Source organism: Coregonus clupeaformis, chromosome 12 (genome assembly GCF_020615455.1).
Source record: "Coregonus clupeaformis isolate EN_2021a chromosome 12, ASM2061545v1, whole genome shotgun sequence".
Taxonomy (NCBI): domain Eukaryota; kingdom Metazoa; phylum Chordata; class Actinopteri; order Salmoniformes; family Salmonidae; genus Coregonus; species Coregonus clupeaformis.
Window position 1 is genome coordinate 27197623 of NC_059203.1, and position 20970 is coordinate 27218592.

At 42.1% G+C, this 20970-nt stretch overlaps 1 protein-coding gene across 11 annotated transcripts in view; it reads left to right on the forward strand.

Moving 5' to 3' along the window:
• LOC121578145 (neurofascin) overlaps window positions 1-20970 on the forward strand; it is a 203693-nt gene that overhangs the window by 156669 nt on the left and 26054 nt on the right. For 5 of the 11 annotated variants that reach the window (XM_041892280.2, XM_041892279.2, XM_041892282.2 and 2 more), the window contains 7 exons: window positions 64-286; window positions 760-875; window positions 973-1183; window positions 1576-1698; window positions 2014-2187; window positions 17604-17840; window positions 18572-18700. In XM_041892280.2, the coding sequence (XP_041748214.1) occupies window positions 64-286; window positions 760-875; window positions 973-1183; window positions 1576-1698; window positions 2014-2187; window positions 17604-17840; window positions 18572-18700 (1213 nt within the window). Of the gene's footprint in view, window positions 1-63; window positions 287-759; window positions 876-972; window positions 1184-1575; window positions 1699-2013; window positions 2188-17603; window positions 17841-18571; window positions 18701-20970 lie in introns of those variants that run through there. The other 6 variants (XM_041892285.2, XM_041892286.2, XM_041892287.2 and 3 more) reach the window with 3 other exon arrangements.

Below are 20970 nucleotides of genomic sequence, written 5' to 3' on the forward strand. Positions count from 1 at the left end.
GTTGTTTCAGCTAGTCCAAATAATTATTACACTACTTTGTGTTTGTCTTTTTGTGCTCTCCAGCCCTTGTTGGACACAGAGCGAAACGGCCCTAACCTGCACTACTTGGTAGGGTGGAGGCGGAAGGATACGGGGGAGGAATGGAGTAATGTGACTACGGTGGGGGCGAAGCACATTGTCCATGACACAGAGACCTACGTTCCCTATGAGATCAAACTGCAGGCCAGGAATGACTTTGGACCAGGACCTGAGTCTAACATCATCATAGGATATTCTGGGGAGGACAGTACGTACACTCACAAACCTATATACAAGTGAAGCAATGTTTATTTTCTATTCATAATGTTTTTTCCCAAATGTTTGCTCTCTTCTCTCTCTTTCTCTCTCGCTCATTCTCTATCTATCTATCTATCTATCTATCTATCTATCTATCTATCTATCTATCTATCTATCTATCTATCTATCTATCTATCTATCTATCTATCTATCTATCTATCTATCTATCTATCTATCTATCTATCTATCTATCTATCTATCTATCTATCTATCTATCTATCTCTCTCTCTCTCTCTCTCTCTCTCTCTCTCTCTCTCTCTCTCTCTCTCTCTCTCTCTCTCTCACTCACTCACTTCTCCACTCACTCACTCACTCACTCACTCACTCACTCACTCACTCACTCACTCACTCACTCACTCACTCACTCACTCATCATGTTCTCTCATCATGCTGATGGTCTCCTACCTGTGTGTTTTCCCCCAGAGCCTACAGCCCCTCCCACGGACCTGCGTGTGTCTAAGATTGACAGCACCAAGGTCAACGTCCACTGGACCCCGGTAGACCCCAGCACTGTACTGGGAGAGTTCAAGGAGTACAGGGTGAGAACAGGACCTCCTGACTACAGACATGCACACACACAGACACACACACACACACACACCCTGTGATGACAGTGTGTGTGGCCCTCTCTCCCAGCTGTACTACTGGCGTGAGGGCAGCATGGTGAAGGATCTGCATGTGAATAAAGAGAAGAAGACTAAAGGGTTCTACAGTACCGTGGCCCAGCCTACAGGCGTACTGTCAGACCTACAGCCATACAGTCACTACCGCATGTTTATGGTGGTCGCCAACAGTCGTTATGAGGGGCCGCATAGCAACCATGTGGAGTTCCATACCAAGGAAGGAGGTGAGACTTGGAGAGGGAAGGACAACTCCAACTATCATAGAGGGCATCAGACAAATGAATTGTGTTTTTACATTGTAGCAGACTCGCTCCTACACCCTTCAACTCTCTCCCTCTTTGTCTCTCTCACACCCTCCATCACTTCCTCTCTCTCTCTCTCTCTCTCTCTCCCCCCTCTCTCTCTCGCTCTCTCGCTCTCTCTCTCTCTGTCTTGCTCTCTCCCCCCCCCTCTCTCTCTCTCTCTCTCTCTCTCTCTCTCTCTCTCTCTCTCCTCTCTCTCTCGTCTCTCTCTCTCTGTCTCGCTCTCTCTCCCTCTCTCTCTCTCTCTCTCTCTCTCTCTCTCTCTCTCTCTCTCTCTCTCTCTCTCTCTCTCTCTCTCTCTCCTGTGTGTGTAGTGCCAGACCTTCCTCAGTTCTTTAAAATCGTCCAGAGGAGTCCAGACTCTATCCACCTGGAGTGGGACAAACCCCTGGAGCCTAACGGCATTCTGATTGGATACACACTCAACTATCAAGCAGGTGAGCCCTTCTGATTGGATAAACAGTAAAGTACCAGACAAGTGAGGACTTCTGATTGGTTACACAGTCAAATGACAGTGAGGTGAGCACTTCTGATTGGATAGATGACAGGTGATCAGTTCTGGACACAGTGGTATACACTGAACAATACGTTTTGTTAGCAGGTCAGAAAGGTCTTTCTAATAATGATACAAATCTAAGCTCATAACAGAGATTCCATCATCTCTTTTTAACATAAGGTTATGTCGATAGATGACACACTGCATTAGCTGACTAGCTGTCTGTGTATGTTGTGTTGTGTGTGTGTCCCTGTAGTGAACGGGTCACGTGTGGGCCGTATGCAGATGGAGAGTTTCCTCCCTAACGTGACAGCCTACAGACTCCGCTTGCCAGACCGAGCTATCCGCTACAAGTTCTACCTGGCAGCCCTCACACAGGTGGGAGCAGGGGAGGTCTACGCTGAGGAGTCTCCTCACTTCACCAACGAAGGTAAGTCGCCTCGCCACTGCATGCACATACACACACTCTGGCTCATACACACACACACACACACACATACAGACACACTCAACTCAGACCTTTTTGCTATTACACACACTCACATATGTAGACACATTGTTGTCCCCAACGATGAAATCGGGGAGGGGACTGTGGATCTGTCTCCGTCTGTCAGTATGTGCGTTTGTACCTTAGTCACACGCGATATCTCAGACAGCACTGGGCCTCAAGGATGTGTCTTGCCATAGAGATTCGGCATTTACAAAATGACACTGATTGGCCCAAGGCGGGAGCTATAGTAATGAACTGAAATGTGTTAGTCACACGCGATATCTCACTTGGCCCAAGGGGGGCGCTGCATCATTCGTGGGGGACGTTTACTGTGATTTTACAGGTAAGTTGTTTAAGGCTGATATGCAGTAAGTCACCAGCTTGCATGGTCATGGGGCACATATGTGTTTGTTTTTCTTCTTCAGTGATGTAGTATGCTGGGTAATGAAAGATTTGGGGGTCATTGTAGAGGAGCAATCAAACAGATAACCAGAATGTATCTATACAGATGATCGTTAATTCACTGTGAGTTTAGAGTGACAAACTTCACAAAGACTGAATCCAAAAATGAAACCATCTATACTATGTAGACACAAAAAAAGTGTGATTTAAAAAAAAGAAGGTGGGATTTCTGAGTTAGTCTTAGCTCTTTCTGGGGACTGGGTTAGATGTTTGTGATGTGCATGAACGCACATCACACACACACACACACACACACACACTGGTGTTAGTAGCGATCAATAGGTCAGTCAGTCTCCCTGAGTGCAGAATCACCCAGTGTTCTCCTTCTTGGCATGTCTCCTGTCTGTCTGTCTGTCTGTCGTTGTGCTCTTTTGTCAGAATGTTATTTTCTCTCTCTTTGTCTCTCTTCCTCTCCACTGGCTGACCCTCTGTAGTGTCTTTTAACGCTGTGTCTTTCTCTCTCAGCCTCTCCGATTTCCGCTCTTGTTTTCCCTCCTCCACTTGCTGTCTCTCACTTTTCTTCCCCTCTTCTCTGTCTGTCTCCCCCTCCCCCTCCCCTGTCTCCCCCTCTCTCTCACCTGTCTCCCCTACTCTCTCACCTGTCGCTCCCTCTCTCTCACCTGTCTTCCCCTCTCTCTCACCTGTCTCCCCCCTCTCTCACCTGTGTCCCCCTCCTCCCCCTCCCCCTCTCTCTCATCTGTCTCCCCCCTCCCCTGTCTCCCCCTCTCTCTCACCTGACTCCCTCTCCCTCTCCCTCTCCCTCTCCCTCTCCCTCTCCCTCTCCCTCTCCCTCTCCCTCTCCCTCTCCCTCTCCCTCTCCCTCTCCCTCTCCCTCCTCTCTGTCTGTCTCTCCCTGGGTGTTAACAGAATACTTTTTCAGCTCAGGTACTGACCACTCAGGTGTAGGTAACGGGAATTGCACAGCCCGTCTGTCTGTCTATCTGTCTTACTCCTCTCCGACTCTGTCTCACTCAATTTTTGAGCAATGGTGACCAGCTCAAATTAGTGACCATGTCATCTTTGCATTTCCATACTACTTTGCCTGGTGATCATATCATATGTTTCTACCCCCCTTCTGATGACAGAAGTACAGACCCAGGCACTTTCTATTCTCAAAAAGGTGTGGAAACAAACAAAACAAATTAGGGGGTAACTTTGAGGTCTGTCAAGGGTAAAACCCTGAGCGAAACAACTTTTGAATATGTATGAGTTATCATCGAACAATTACATTCATTACTAACTAAGCTATTCAAAATGTCAATCAGTAGATTTATTTAATAGAACAATTAGTAAACAGCCATAAGGGTTGACATTGTCATCTAAATAAATTAGCAATTCATCTTGACAGAGAGCCTTGTACTGTGATCAGACAAAGTTCTCTGTACTGGACTGAACTGCACTCTAACAAACACTGGCTTCCCCTCTGTCCTCCAGCTGTCTGTCTGTCTATGATGTCTCTCTATCTGTCACTATATCTTTCGGTCTATAGGTGAGTCGCTGTGTGCTTTCAGGGATTGAACAAACCCATAGAACTCACAGGGTCCTATTTGACCTTGATCATAGAACCTACAGTATGTGGTCAGTTAAAACGCTCTTACAGTGCATTCAGAAAGTATTCAGACCCCTTCACTTTTTCAACATTTTGTTACGTTACAGCCTTATTCTAAAATGGATTAAATCAATCTACACACAATACCCCATAATGACAAAGCAACATTTTTTGTAAATCTATTCAAAATAAAAAACGGAAATATCACATTTACATAAGTATTCAGACCCTTTACTCAGTAATTTGTTGAAGCACCTTTGGCAGCGATTAAAGCTTTGAGTTTTCTTGGCACATCTGTATTTGGGGAGTTTCTCCCATTCTTCTCTGCAGATCCTCTCAAGCTCTGTCAAGTTGGATGGGGAGCGTCACTGCACAGCTTTTTTCAGGTCTCTCCAAAGATGTTAGATCGGGTTCAAGTCAGGGCTCTGGCTGGGCCTCTCAAGGACATTCAGAGACTTGTCTCGAAGCCACTCCTGCGTTGTTTTGGCTGTGTGCTTACGGTCGTTGTCCTGTTGGAAGGTGAACCGTCGCCCCAGTCTGAGGTCCTGAGCGCTCTGGAGCAGGTTTTCATCAAGGATCTCTCTGTACTTTGCTCCGTTCATCTTTCCCTCGATTCTGACTAGTCTCCCAGTCCCTGCCGCTGAAAAACATCCCCTCAGCATGATGCCGCCACCACCATTTTTAGCCATAGGGATGGTGCCAGGTTTCCTCCAGACGTGACACTTGGCATTCAGGCCAAATAGTTCAATCTTGGATTCATCAGAGCAGAGCATCTTGTTTCTCATGGTCTGAGAGTCCTTCAGGTGCCTTTTGGCAACTCCAAGCAGACTGTCATGTGCCTTTTACTGAGGAGTGGCTTCCGTCTGGCCACTCTACCATAAAGGCCTGATTGGTAGAGTGCTGCAGAGATGATTGTCCTTCTGGAAGGTTCTCCCATCTCCACAGAGGAACTCTGGAGCTCTGTCAGAGTGACCATTGGGTTCTTGGTCACCTCCGTGACCAAGGCCCTTCTCCCCCAATTGCTCAGTTTGGCCGGGCGGCCAGCTCTAGGATGAGTCTTGGTGGTTCCAAACTTCTTCCATTTAAGAATGATGGTGGCCACTGTGTTCTTGGGGATCTTCAATGCTGCAGAAATGTTTTGGTACCCTTCCCCAGATCTGTACCTCGACACAATCCTGTCTCGGAGCTCTACGCACAATTCCTTCGACTCATGGCTTGGTTTTTGCTCTGAAATGCACTGTCAACTGTGGGACCTTATATAGACAGATGTGTCCAAATCATGTCCAATCAATTGAATTTACCATAAGTGGACTCCAATCAAGTTGTAGAAACATCTCAAAGATGATCAGTGGAAACAGGATGCACCTGAGCTCAATTTCGAGTCTCATAGCAAAGGGTCTGAATACTTTTTCTGTTGTTGTTTTTTTATAAATGTACAAAAAGTTTTCGCTTTGTCATTATGGGGTATTGTGTGTAGATTGATGAGGATTATTATTTTAAAATCCATTTTAGAATAAGGCTGTAAAGTAACAAAGTGTAAAAAGGGAAGGGGTCTGAATACTTTCCGAATGCACTGTAAAGGTAAAGGAATGAGTTTAGAAAGAACTAATGTCTCTGCCTCAACCTTCAGTTTTATTTTCAGTCACTTGTATATAGCAAAGTTGAACATGAATGGAATTGTATTTCTATCCTAGTTGTGTGTGGTCCTGATGTACTGTATCACCCTCATGCACTTACGGAAATCGTGAATGTCATGGATATGGAGGCTTACATATCCTGACCTAGTGAGATATACATGGCGGAGGCTCAATCAAGCTAGTCATCTTGACTTCTTTCTTATGTCATTCTCGTTAGCACCAAAAGTTTAAAAAGTGTTGATAAGGGACAGAATGCGGTCAGACCATCAGATAATAGGCATATAAATTACTCTTACTGAATTTCCACGTGGGCGAGGATATTGGATATTGAATCAAAGCCTATTGGATGATAACTTGTTTTTAACTAGGACAGAGGAATTTATAACTTAATTTTTCCGACATAACATAGGTACAGCAAATCCCCTTATTGTATGGGACACATTTAAATGTGCCTTTAGAGGCCATGCAATTCAGTACTCATCACGAAAACAAAAACAATTTAGGTTAAAAGAGTCCATACTAACAAAGGAAATAGAAGGTCTAACAGAACAGATAGATAGCAATAAAAAAAAATTTACCATAGAGGCTCAGAATAAGTTAGAGGAAAAACAAAAAGAAATGGAGGAACTTATTCAAGAAAGATGAAGTGTAATATATTATAAAAAATAAAGAAAACTGGATGGAATATGGCGAAAAATGCACCAAATTCCTTGTTTAATCTTCAACATTGAAATGCTACCAAAAATAATTTACTGAAATTGGTTACAAATGACGGAGTCACCCATGATTCACCAAATTATTTTTTGAAGGAGGAAGCAAAGTACTTTAAGCATATGTTTTCGTTTCAATCTCATTCATCTCCTCTAACCGAAGCTAATTGTATGGATTTTATTTTTGTATTGATAATGTAAAATGAACAGCCGTACAGAAAGACTCATATGAAGGCGAAATGACAGAGGAGGAACTTCTTGATGTAATTAAACCCTTTAAGTCCGGGAAAACTCCAGGGCTGGTGGCATACCAGTTGAGGTATACCAAACCTTTTTTGATATACTCAGAGGACCGTTATTAGCATGTTTTAACCACTCCTATGTAAATGGTAGATTATCAGACACTTGACAAGGTCTGATTTCATTATTACTGAAACAGGATACAAGTGGGACATATAAAGATCCAGTCCATTAAAAAAATTGTAGGCCCCTTGTGATGCAAAAATTCTAGCAAACTGTATAGCGCATAGAATTAAAAAGGTATTGTCGGACATTATTCATCCTAATCAGACAGGTTTTTTACATGGACGATACATTGGAGATAATATAAAGCAAGTACTGGAAACAATAGAACACTATGAAAAATCTGGGAAACCAGGCCTTGTATTCATAGCAGACTTTGAAAAGGCTTTTGATAAAGTACGACTGGAGTTTATATATAAATGCCTGGAACATTTCAATTTTGGAGAATCTCTTATAAAATGGGTAAAAATCATGTATAGTAACCCTAGGTGTAAAATAGTACATAATGGCTATTTCTCTTTAGGTTTTTAACTGTTAAGAGGAGTAAAACAAGGTTGTCCACTATCGGCATATCTATTTATTATGGCCATCGAAATGTTAGCTATTAAAATCAGATCCAACAATAATATCAAGGGATTAGAAATCCAGGGCTTAAAAACAAAGGTGTCATTGTACGCTGATGATTAATGTATTCTCATAAATCCACAACTTGGATCCCTCCACAGCCTCATAGAGGATCTAGATAACTTTTCTAACCTCTCTGGATTACAACCAAATTATAATAAGTGTAATATATTACGTATTGGATCACTAAAAAATACAACTTTTACATTACTGTGTAGCTTACCAATAAAATGGTCTGATGGTGATGTGGATATACTCGGTATACATATCCCAAATGAAAGAAATGATCTCACTCCAATACATTTTAATAGAAAGTTAGCAAAAATAAATAAGATCTTGCTACCATGGCAAGTTAAATACCTATCTATTTGTGGAAAAATCTCCCTGATTAACTCTTTAGTAATATCCCATTTTACCTATTTGCTTATGGTCTTGCCTACACCTAGCGAACAGATTAGTAAAATATATGAGAAAAAAATATTCCATTTTATTTGTAACAGCAAGCCAGACAAAATTAAACGGGCCTATTTATATAATGAATATGAATTCGGAGGGCAGAAATTATTAAATATTAAAGCATTAGACCTCTCACTAAAGGCTTCCGTCTGTCAATGGGTGCTGAAGGTGGGTGTGGTGTATGAATCAGGCGCAGGACGCAGAGGCTCAGTCCAAAAGACTTTAGTGCAATATTCACGAAAATAAATAAGCACAATAAGCCCGAAGGCGAATACACGGCGCACACAGGCGTCAAATAAACGGCGCACTAACATGTGCAAAAAGAACCTCTCCAAAACACTGGAGGGAAATAAGTAGCTCCAACACGAAACAGAAGAGCAAACACACACAAAGACAAACACAACCAACGAGAACTAAATAGGACACTAACGAGGACTAACAAGACACAGGTGTACAACATCAAGACAAAACCAAACGAACATGAAACATAGATCGGTGGCAGCTAGTACTCCGGGGACGACGACCGCCGAAGCCTGCCCGAACCAGGAGGAGGAGCAGCCTCGGCCGAAACCGTGACACAGTCATACAAAAGTTATATTTAAATCCGAACTGGTTCTCTAGCAGATTAGTAAGAATGTCTCACCCTATGTTCAAGAATGGCCTTTTTCCCATTATTCAAATTTCAACCTCTCTCTTTCAGTTATTTGAAAAGGAAATAATCTCCCAAATATCACTATTTCTAAAACAAGCCATAGAAAGTTGGTTGCAATTTCAATTTCATCCACCAGAAACGACAGAACAAATAATACAACAAATATTGTGGTTAATCTCAAATATACTAATTGATACAAAAAAAACATGTTTAGAAAAAAAAAAAAGGTATAATCTTCGGAAATTATATCATAGGTAGGACTAGTGGAGTTATGTTGCACATGCAGCTAACAAAAACATATGGAAATGTCTGCTCTCCCCAAAATTACAACCAACTAATTGCAGCATTACCGCAAAAATGGAAGAGGAAAGTGGAAGAGAAAAAGTAAGGAACTTGTCTGTCGGCCCTGCATTAAAGACCATAATTGGTTAAAGAAAAGTGTGATAAATAAAAAAGTATACCAGTTTCATTTAAGGACCAAAAAAATTGATAGCCGTGCCATATAGATTACAAAATTGTTGGGAAGAGATTTTTGACGTACCGATTCCATGGCACATGGTTTATGAACTGATACGCAAAACGACGCCGGATTCAAAACGTATAATTTTTCAATTGAAATTATTATAAAAAATTATTGTATCCAATAGAATGTTATTTATATGGGGGATACAACCTTCCCAGCTCTGCAGATTTTGCTGCGAAGAGACAGAATCGTTAGATCATTTGTTTTGGTACTGTCCATATGTAGCTAGTTTTTGGTCACAGGTCCAGGAATGGCTGAAGAATTGCAATATTTACCTGGAGCTAACCCTGCAGATAGCACTACTGGGTGACCTGAAAAGTCATAGTCAATCGATCAATAATATAATAATACTTTTAGCAATAATGTTTATTTACAATTTACAATCTGTAGAAACAATGAGAATAGAAAGGTTCAGAAGTTTTGCAAAGCATCACAGCACAGTTGAAAAATATATGGCAAATAGAAATCCGATATGGGTGGTGTTAAGAGATAGATGGAAGGGGTTGAATGGAGCTGAAGGTTGGGATTAATAACAACCAATAACAACAAGATAACTAATGTAAAACATACTGTGTCCATAAAACGTATATAGGTTATACATTTAGAACTGTTGTGAAAGAGCACAGTTTGAAAGATATGGACATCAGAAATAGATGGGAGAGGTTGAGGGTAGAGGAAGGACAGGAGTAAAAACAAACCAAATAGAACTATTGTAAAATAGACTGTGTCCATAAAATGTAAATAGTATGTATACGCTGGAAGTAGAGGCCTAAGCATTGTTGTTCACTAGTTTACTCCAATTAAGGGAGGGGTGGTAGGGTTAGAAAGTAATAAAGGAAAATATTTATTTTTTAAAGGATATGTACAGTGGGGGAAAAAAGTATTTAGTCAGCCACCAATTGTGCAAGTTCTCCCACTTAAAAAGATGAGAGAGGCCTGTAATTTTCATCATAGGTACACGTCAACTATGACAGACAAAATGAGAATTTTTTTCTCCAGAAAATCACATTGTAGGATTTTTTATGAATTTATTTGCAAATTATGGTGGAAAATAAGTATTTGGTCAATAACAAAAGTTTCTCAATACTTTGTTATATACCCTTTGTAGGCAATGACACAGGTCAAACGTTTTCTGTAAGTCTTCACAAGGTTTTCACACACTGTTGCTGGTATTTTGGCCCATTCCTCCATGCAGATCTCCTCTAGAGCAGTGATGTTTTGGGGCTGTCGCTGGGCAACACAGACTTTAAACTCCCTCCAAAGATTTTCTATGGGGTTGAGATCTGGAGACTGGCTAGGCCACTCCAGGACCTTGAAATGCTTCTTACGAAGCCACTCCTTCGTTGCCCGGGCGGTGTGTTTGGGATCATTGTCATGCTGAAAGACCCAGCCACGTTCATCTTCAATGCCCTTGCTGATGGAAGGAGGTTTTCACTCAAAATCTCACGATACATGGCCCCATTCATTCTTTCCTTTACACGGATCAGTCGTCCCTGGTCCCTTTGCAGAAAAACAGCCCCAAAGCATGATGTTTCCACCCCCATGCTTCACAGTAGGTATGGTGTTCTTTGGATGCAACTCAGCATTCTTTGTCCTCCAAACACGACGAGTTGAGTTTTTACCAAAAAGTTCTATTTTGGTTTCATCTGACCATATGACATTCTCCCAATCCTCTTCTGGATCATCCAAATGCACTCTAGCAAACTTCAGATGGGCCTGGACATGTACTGGCTTAAGCAGGGGGACACATCTGGCACTGCAGGATTTGAGTCCCTGGCGGCGTAGTGTGTTACTGATGGTAGGCTTTGTTACTTTGGTCCCAGCTCTCTGCAGGTCATTCACTAGGTCCCTCCGTGTGGTTCTGGGATTTTTGCTCACCGTTCTTGTGATCATTTTGACCCCACGGGGTGAGATCTTGCGTGGAGCCCCAGATCGAGGGAGATTATCAGTGGTCTTGTATGTCTTTCATTTCCTAATAATTGCTCCCACAGTTGATTTCTTCAAACCAAGCTGCTTACCTATTGCAGATTCAGTCTTCCCAGCCTGGTGCAGGTCTACAATTTTGTTTCTGGTGTCCTTTGACAGCTGTTTGGTCTTGGCCATAGTGGAGTTTGGAGTGTGACTGTTTGAGGTTGTGGACAGGTGTCTTTTATACTGATAACAAGTTCAAACAGGTGCCATTAATACAGGTAACAAGTGGAGGACAGAGGAGCCTCTTAAAGAAGAAGTTACAGATCTGTGAGAGCCAGAAATCTTGCTTGTTTGTAGGTGACCAAATACTTATTTTCCACCATAATTTGCAAATAAATTCATTAAAAATCCTACAATGTGATTTTCTGGAAAAGAAAATCAAAATTTGTCTGTCATAGTTGACGTGTACCTATGATGAAGATTACAGGCCTCTCTCATCTTTTTAAGTGGGAGAACTTGCACAATTGGTGGCTGACTAAATACTTTTTTCCCCCACTGTATATATATGTATGTATATGTTTGTATGTATGTATGTATGTGCATATGTATGTGTTTATATATGTATTTATATGTGTGTATGTATGTACAGTTGAAGTCGGAAGTTTACATACACTTAGGTTGGATTCATTAAAACTCGTTTTTCAACCACTCCACAAATTTCTTGTTAACAAACTATAGTTTTGGCAAGTCGGTTAGGACATCTACTTTGTGTATGACACAAGTCATTTTTCCAACAATTGTTTACAGACAGATTATTTCACTTATAATTCACTGTATCACAATTCCAGTGGGTCAGAAGTTCACATACACTAAGTTGACGGTACCTTTAAACAGCTTGGAAAATTCCAGAAAATGATGTCATGGCTTTAGAAGCTTCTGATAGGATAATTGACATCATTTGAGTCAATTGGAGGTGTACCTGTGGATGTATTTCAAGGCCTACCTTCAAACTCAGTGCCTCTTTCCTTGACATCATGGGAAAATCAAAAGAAATCAGCCAAGACCACAGAATTTATTTTGTAGAACACACATCTGGTTCATCCTTGGGAGCAATTTCCAAACGCCTGAAGGTACCACGTTCATCTGTACAAGCAATATTACGCAAGTATAAATACCATGGGACCACGCAGCCGTCATACCGCTCAGGAAGGAGACGCGTTCTGTCTCCTAGAGATGAACGTACTTTGGTGCGTTTGGTGAGGAAACAGGTACAAAAGTATCTATATCCACAGTAAAACGAGTCCTATATCGTCATAACCTGAAAGGCCACTCAGCAAGGAAGAAGCCACTGCTCCAATACCGCCATAAAAAAAGCCAAACTACGGTTTGCAACTGCACATGGGGACAAAGATCGTACTTTTTGGAGAAATATCCTCTGGTCTGATGAAACAAAAATAGAACTGTTTGGCAATAATGACCATCGTTATATTTGAAGGAAAAGGGGGAAGGCTTGCAAGCCGAAGAACACCATCCCAACCGTGAAGCACGGGGGTGGCAGCATCATGCTGTGGGGGTACTTTGCTGCAGGAGGGACTGGTGCACTTCACAGAATAGATGGCACCATGAGGAAGGAAAATTATGTGGATATATTGAAGCATCATCTCAAGACATTAGTCAGGAAGTTAAAGCTTGGTCACAAATGGGTCTTCCAAATGGAAGCATACTTCCAAAGTTGTGGCAAAATGGCTTAAGGACTACAAAGTCAAGGTAAAAAACTGAGTCAAGGACTTCAACTGTTAAGGACTTCAACTGAGTTTAAATGTATTTGGCTAAGGTTTATGTAAACTTCCAACTTGAAGTCGGAAGTTTACATACACCTTAGCCAAATACATTTAAACTCAGTTTTTCACAATTCCTGACATTTAATCCTAGTAAAAAGTCCCTGTCAGTTAGGATCACCACTTTATTTTAAGAATGTGAAATGTCAGAATAATATTAGAGTAAATGATTTATTTAAGCTTTTATTTATTTCATCACAAACCCAGTGGGTCAATAGTTTACATACTCAATTAGTATTTGGTAGTATTGCCTTTAAATTGTTTAACTTGGGTCAAATGTTTCAGGTAGCCTTCCACAAGCTTCCCACAAAAAGTTGGGTGAATTTTGGCCCATTCCTCCTGACAGAGCTGATGTCAGGTTTGTATGCCTCCTTGCTTGCACACGTTTTTTCAGTTCTGCCCACAAATGTTCTATAGGATTGAGGTCAGGGCTTTGTGATGGCCACTCCAATACCTTGACTTTGTTGTCCTTAAGCCATTTTGCCACAACTTTGGAAGTATGCATGGGGTCATTGTCCAGTTGGAAGACCCATTTGCGACCAAGCTTTAACTTCCTGACTGATGTCTTGAGATGTTGCTTCAATATATCCACATAATTTTCCTTCCTCATGATGCCATCTATTTCGTGAAGTGCACCAGTCACTCATGCAGCAAAGCACCCCCACAGCATGATGCTGCCACCCCCGTGCTTCACGGTTGGGATGGTGTTCTTCGGCTTGCAAACATCCCCCTTTTTCCTCCAAACATAACGATGGTCATTATGGCCAAACAGTTCTATTTTTGTTTCATCAGACCAGAGGACATTTCTCCAAAAAGTACGATCTTTGTCCCCATATGCAGTTGCAAACCGTAGTCTGGCTTTTTTATGGCGGTTTTGGAGCAGTGGCTTCTTCCTTGCTGAGCGGCCTTTCAGGTTATGTCGAAATAGGACTCGTTTTACTGTGGATATAGATACTTTTGTACCTGTTTCCTCCAGCATCTTCACAAGGTCCTTTGCTGTTGTTCTGGGATTGGTTTACACTTTTCGCACCAAAGTACGTGCATCTCTAGGAGACAGAACGCGTCTCCTTCCTGAGCGGTATGACGGCTGCGTGGTCCCATGGTGTTTATACTTGCGTACTATTGTTTGTAAGGATGAACGTGGTACCTTCAGGCGTTTGGAAATTGCTCCCAAGGATGAACCAGACTTGTGGAGGTCTACAATTTATTTTCTGAGGTCATGGCTGATTTCTTTTGATTTTCCCATGATGTCAAGCAAAGAGGCACTGAGTTTGAAGGTAGGCCTTGAAATACATCCACAGGTACTCCTCCAATTGACTCAAATTATGTCAATTAGCCTATCAGAAGCTTCTAAAGCCATGACATCATTTTCTGGAATTTTCCAAGCTGTTTAAAGGCACAGTCAACTTAGTGTATGTAAACTTCTTACCCACTGGAATTGTAATACAGTGAATTATAAGTGAAATAATCTGTCTGTAAACAATTGTTGGAAAAATTACTTGTCATGCCGACTTGCCAAAACTATAGTTTGTTAACAAGAAATTTGTGGAGTGGTTGAAAAACTAGTTTTAATGACTCCATCCTGAGTGTATGTAAACTTCCGACTTCAACTGTATGTATGTGTGTGTATGTATGTACATATGTGTGTGTGTGTGTGTATATATATATATATATATATATATATATATATATATATATATATATTTGCAAATAAATATATGGGGGATTGGAGGTGATGCAGACAATTACGTTGATGCAATATTATAGCTGATCTAAAATAAAAATAAGAAATTAATAAAAGTCTAGGTCAGGATCACCTGTAGCATAGTCAGTGTCAACTTCCTGATCTTTCTGAGGTTTGAACTTTGAACCCAATCCCTGATGGCACATTTTCAACTCGAATCAAGACATAATTTCCGGTCTGTCACAAGCCTTGGATCTTGTGTACTGACTGAGCCAACAAAGAAGTCGTCCCATATTGACATGGATGCACTGTGGGGTGTGGGAGAGACTTGCTTTCATTTTTAAGTGGAGATGTGAGTACATTTCCGGGGGTGGGGTGAGGGGGTGAATTAAGTTTATACTGCTCTTCCTGGAATGAATCTCCATCATCAAACGTTCTCTGCTTCTCATTAATTCGCATTCTCGCTCACCGCTGCTTGCACTTCAGCTGTCGGGTGGGGGGTCACAGGTAAGATGTCCCTGAGCTTGGGGTTCAACCCTTCTGAAAGGCAATGCTTCTGGTCTCTGCCTTTTGACTGATACAGCCTGGGATTGGTGCAGATTTTAGATTGACATGGCTTGCGGCCAATGTGATCTTTGGCTGGCTGTTTAGCGTTACCTGGGCAACAAGGGTTCTTAAGCACCTGCCTGTACTTATGCCTGCTTTTCCTCCTCTTCCTCTTCTTCTCTCATGGTTGGCTCTCTCTAGCATGCTGCGTGTCATGGCTGATCTGAGGGAGTTTGGGAAGTATGCATGGGGGAGGGAGGAGGGAGGGATGCAGTTCAACAAGCATGAGTTAATCTGCTCTCTAGTGGGATCCTCCAAATGGAGATGTTCATCAACTTCAAGGTAAAAAGAAGCGTAACACGAAGATCCTACATAGGTCCTACAAAGAAGGTCATAGAGTGAGGGAAAAAAGTATTTGATCCCCTGCTGATTTTGTACGTTTGCCCAATGACAAAGACATGATCAGTCTATAATTTTAATGGTAGGTTTGTTTGAACAGTGAGAGACAGAATAACAACAAAAAAATCCAGAAAAACGCATCTCAAAAATTTTATAAATTGATTTGCATTTTAATGAGGGAAATAAGTATTTGACCCCTCTGCAAAACATGACTTAGTACTTGGTGGCAAACCCCTTGTTGGCAATCACAGAGGTCAGACGTTTCTTGTAGTTGGCCACCAGGTTTGCACACATCTCAGGAGGGATTTTGTCCCACTCCTCTTTGCAGATCTTCTCCAAGTCATTAAGGTTTCGAGGCTGACGTTTGGCAACTCAAACCTTCAGCTCCCTCCACAGATTTTCTATGGGAGACTGGCTAGGCCACTCCTGGACCTCTTGAGCCACTCCTTTGTTGCCTTGGCCGTGTGTTTTGGGTCATTGTCATGCTAGAATACCCATCCACGACCCATTTTCAATGCCCTGGCTTAGGGAAGGAGGTTCTCACCCAAGATTTGACGGTACATGGCCCTGTCCATCGTCCCTTTGATGTGGTGAAGTTGTCCTGTCCCCTTAGCAGAAAAACACCCCCAAAGCGTAATGTTTCCACCTCCATGTTTGACGGTGGGGATGGTGTTCTTGGGGTCATAGGCAGCATTCCTCCTCCTCCAAACACGGCGAGTTGAGTTGATGCCAAAGAGCTCGATTTTGGTCTCATCTGACCACAACACTTTCACCCAGTTCTCCTCTGAATCATTCAGATGTTCATTGGCAAACTTCAGACGGGCCTGTATATGTGGTTTCTTGAGCAGGGGGACCTTGCGGGCGCTGCAGGATTTCAGTCCTTCACGGCATAGTGTGTTACCAATTGTTTTCTTGGTGACTATGGTCAAAGCTGCCTTGAGATCATTGACAAGATCCTCCCGTGTAGTTCTGGGCTGATTCCTCACCGTTCTCATGATCATTGCAACTCCACGAGGTGAGATCTTGCATGGAGCCCCAGGCCGAGGGAGATTGACAGTTATTTTGTGTTTCTTCCATTTGCGAATAATCACACCAACTGTTGTCACCTTCTCACCAAGCTGCTTGGCGATGGTCTTGTAGCCCATTCCAGCCTTGGGTAGGTCTACAATCTTGTCCCTGACATCCTTGGAGAGCTCTTTGGTCTTGGCCATGGTGGAGAGTTTGGAATCTGATTTTGATTGCTTCTGTGGACAGGTGTCTTTTATACAGGTAACAAGCTGAGATTAGGAGCACTCCCTTTAAGAATGTGCTCCTAATCTCAGCTCGTTACCTGTATAAAAGACACCTGGGAGCCAGAAATCTTTCTGATTGAGAGGGGGTCAAATACTTATTTCCCTCATTAAAATGCAAATCAATTTATAACATTTTTGACATGCGTTTTTCTGGATTTTGTTGTTGTTATTCTGTCTCTCACTGTTCAAATAAACCTACCACATGCCTTTGTCAGTGGGCAAACGTACAAAATCAGCAGGGGATCAAATACTTTTTTCCCTCACTGTACATATGCCCCTGTATGTTCACTGTAGATACTGTGATGATGATGCTCAAAATGGCGTCCGACGAAAACAAGGCTCCTTTGTAATAACAGTAGGGTATCTAAATATGGATTTCCCATAACTTCCTGTTTATTCTAAATAAACTCCACACAAGATAGAGCTGCTCTGTTTGTTGATATGGGCCAGGATGGGGGTTGAGGAGTGTCATAGCAGCAGTTGGCCACTTGGGGGCACTGATATTCCACTTTAAGGCCCTCATCGTGGGTTGTGTGATGAGTAAATTATCTATAAAAAAGTATATTTCTGTTGACCTCTTTTGGCTAATTGGACAGTTGCCTTTTCCTTATTTCTGCACCAGTCAACAGTGCTGGTTCTGGGAAATTCCATATCACCTTTCTGCTCATTGGTTCATTGACTTTCTCTCTGTGTCTCTATTAGTGTGTGTGATTACCTGTGATTTCCTGCTTTTGTCTTTAACCCTGTGCTCTCTTCCCCCTGCCCTGTAGTCGAGCCTACAGACGTCTCCGTGTCTACAACTGTCCCTCCTCCTCCTCCTCCTCCTCCCACTACTACCGCTGCTACTACAACCAGTAGTACTACTACTACTACTACTACTATTACTACTACTACTATTACAACTCCTAGCACTACTACTACTACTACCACAGCTGCTACTGCTGCGACTACTACTACCACTCCTGTGTTGGTTACCGTCACCAAGCAAGCAGATAAGAATGTGTTGGGTACATACAGTAGGCCTACTGTTAACTTTAGGGTACCTTTAGTTCAGTCATTCTCTTCCATGGCAGTATAGATGAAATAGATTGACAATGGATGACACTTTTAAAGAGGCATTTTAAAGCTGTGTTGTGTTATTTGTATATCTTCCCCAAGATTCAAGTGATAAATTAATAAGCTTTAATTTGAAGCATTTTGATTGGCTACTCTCTCCTGACCAGGAAGGAAGCATTTGGAGGAACTGGCTGCATTCCAATATACCACTTCATTACCTTGTCATATCTCCTTGGAGATAGGATACAGGAAATTAAGTCACTTTAAAGTATTGGAACGTAACCATTAACTCAACACTGTTCGGTCGGGCTGTGAGAATCCAACGTATAAATAATAACAGTTAGAGGGTGTTTGTGGGCCATTATAACTCTGTTCAATACAGTGTTCCTATTAAGGGGATACATGGGCTACTGGGCACCTCCATTACAAATCAAGACACCCCTATAATTGTTAAGACATTAACTGTGGAGTGGACACCACCAGAAGTGTTAAGACATCAATGTTGACACTCCTTAAAAGTGTTCAAATATAACACTGTTTATAGGGCAACCCTAAATCTAAACCTAACACTAGAACCATTGTGTGATTGCAACCTTGCGTGTGTGGCTGTTGTAACACGCCCCTCTCTGCTCCACCTTGCCCCTGACCCTGCCCTGACCCCTGACCCCGCCCTGCCCTCTAGTAGGCATGGCTCCTGGGAGGGTGATCTGGAACCTGACGGTGGAGCCTAACAGTAACTACGCTAACGTCAGCTGGAACCACAACTTCCCGGCCAGCAGCAGCGAGTTCCAGCTAGAGTTCACACTGGACAGTAAGATCCACACCCAGAGTTTGTGTCAGATCTTAGGCTGGACAATAAGAAAAGACCCAGAGTTTGTGTCAGAGCTTCTGGACGATAAGAAAAGACCCAGAGTTTGTGCCAGAGCTTCTGGACAATAAGAAAAGACCCAGAGTTTGTGCCAGAGCTTCTGGACAATAAGAAAAGACCCAGAGTTTGTGCCAGAGCTTCTGGACAATAAGAAAAGACCCAGAGTTTGCAACAGGCAAACTGAATGAAGCCCAGCTCAAGTATTTGAAAGGATTTGACATACGTATTTAACCCAAGTCTGATCGTATCAAACCTACAGTTCAAAATCCATCCTAGGCAGAAATGTCAATAGTGAAGTCAGTCTTCAGACGGTCTATCTCTGTAGAGATACTGGGATTTCTGAAAGGAACTGTGAGGCATTCCTGGGACAGGGACATACACCAACCTGGCTTTATTAAAGAAATCCAGTTCAATTCATGACAGCCCTTCACTCTAGTAGAGAAATTAGGCTTTTATTCGGAGGCGAGTCATGCAACATTCTCATTTCTATTCATAAAACTCCCTGTCGGGCAGAAAGGTAATTTCTGAGGAGAAACTCAACTCTCATTTCATTTTGCGTCAGCAGAGCTGAGTTCAGTTACCTATATAAGTCAGATTATGATCTGTATAGCTGTAGATAGGGTGAAACATATAATATATTCTGTGGCATTTCTATTTGAATAATGAATGTGTTATTTTATAGCACCCCCAGTTTCTATTGCACTTTGATTGGAGATTTTGTTTCTTTCCCTACCAAAGGCTTTGTTGAATTTGTCTTTCATTGTGCCCATGTTCATTTTCTCTCTCTGGTTGTAACAGATGTTCCTTTCAGAAAGTGTTTTGTGAGGCTGAGGGAGAAATGAAGAAAGATCTTAGTCAGTAGAGAGAGAGAGAGACCCTCTAGAATTATGTTTTATTTTACTAGGGGGAAATACACTGTTTAATGAAAAACATTCCTTAAAACTATGCTACCTACTACAGTAAAGTGATGGTACAGTGATGTCAGTATATGTGTGTGTTCAATCATCCTGATTGCAAAAGAGAAGCTGTTAGGGTGATGTTCACATGGGCCGAGCATGTGCACACATTGCTCTGTATTTGCTCTATATCAATTACATAGTTATAACACACAAGATACCTAACTCTGTCCCTCTCTACTGCTCTTTGTCTATCTCTCTATTTGGAAATGTGTCTTTGTATTGTTCATGTCCATAGTGTATTATGATGTCCTAACTCCCTATACTATGCTGTGTGCATCCTTCATGGCTACTACCCAGTATCACGCTGCTGCATCACCTGGCTGTCTGCATGTCTGGCTATCTGGCTCGCTGTCAGGCTGTATGATTGGTTGTGTGGCTTGTTTTTCTATTGACTGTTTAGAGTAAGAGTCAGGGGGAGGGAGGATGATGTCTTTATTCACACACACAGACAGACATACACATTTTACATTGACATTTTAGTCATTTAGCAGACGCTCTTATCCAGAGCAGCTTACAGTAGTGAGTGCATAAATGTTCATACTTTTCACACACACACATGTTTTGGATTCAAGGCTGTACACTGAGTCAAATAGCATAGATATGTTTTAGATATTCCGCTTTAGCTTAATCTTTTAATGGTTGTAAGGAATGTGTTTTTATATTAGTCAGATATTCTTCCCAGTTATTGATTTTCGCAGCGCTTCAGGTCTGTTTGTTGCCTAGTCAAGGTTGCATTTTTTTCATATTATTTGGTTTAGTTGCTTCAGAGGCTGCAGTGGATGTACCAAGCTTTGGAATGATTTTGGGTGATTGCTGTATGATGATTGCTATATGATGATGTCACCCTTTCAGGGGGTCAAAGGTCATAGCATGGTGCATGATGTCACCAGTTTGCGTGCTCCTCCAGCCATCACCGTCCCATGCCCACAGCTTGGTGATGTCAGAAGGGGCACGTCTTTCCATTGGAAAGATGCTCCGTTTTGTTTTCACCATTGGTGTGTTTTTTTTATTGAGATGAGTGGAGGACTATGGGTAATTGAGACATAGAGCTTCTCTACCCTCCCGCCCTTTGCTATTCCAGAATACTGAGTGTTCCATAATGGTCAATTTAAATTCCACCAGTCCGGGTAATACAACTAACTTACTGCTGCCAATTCAGCGGGAGTTTAGTTTCGTAAAACTTTGATGTCCACAGTATTATAGTAGCCTGAAGGAACACCTGCTCTCTAGCTCTACCTCTTTTCTCCTGCTCCA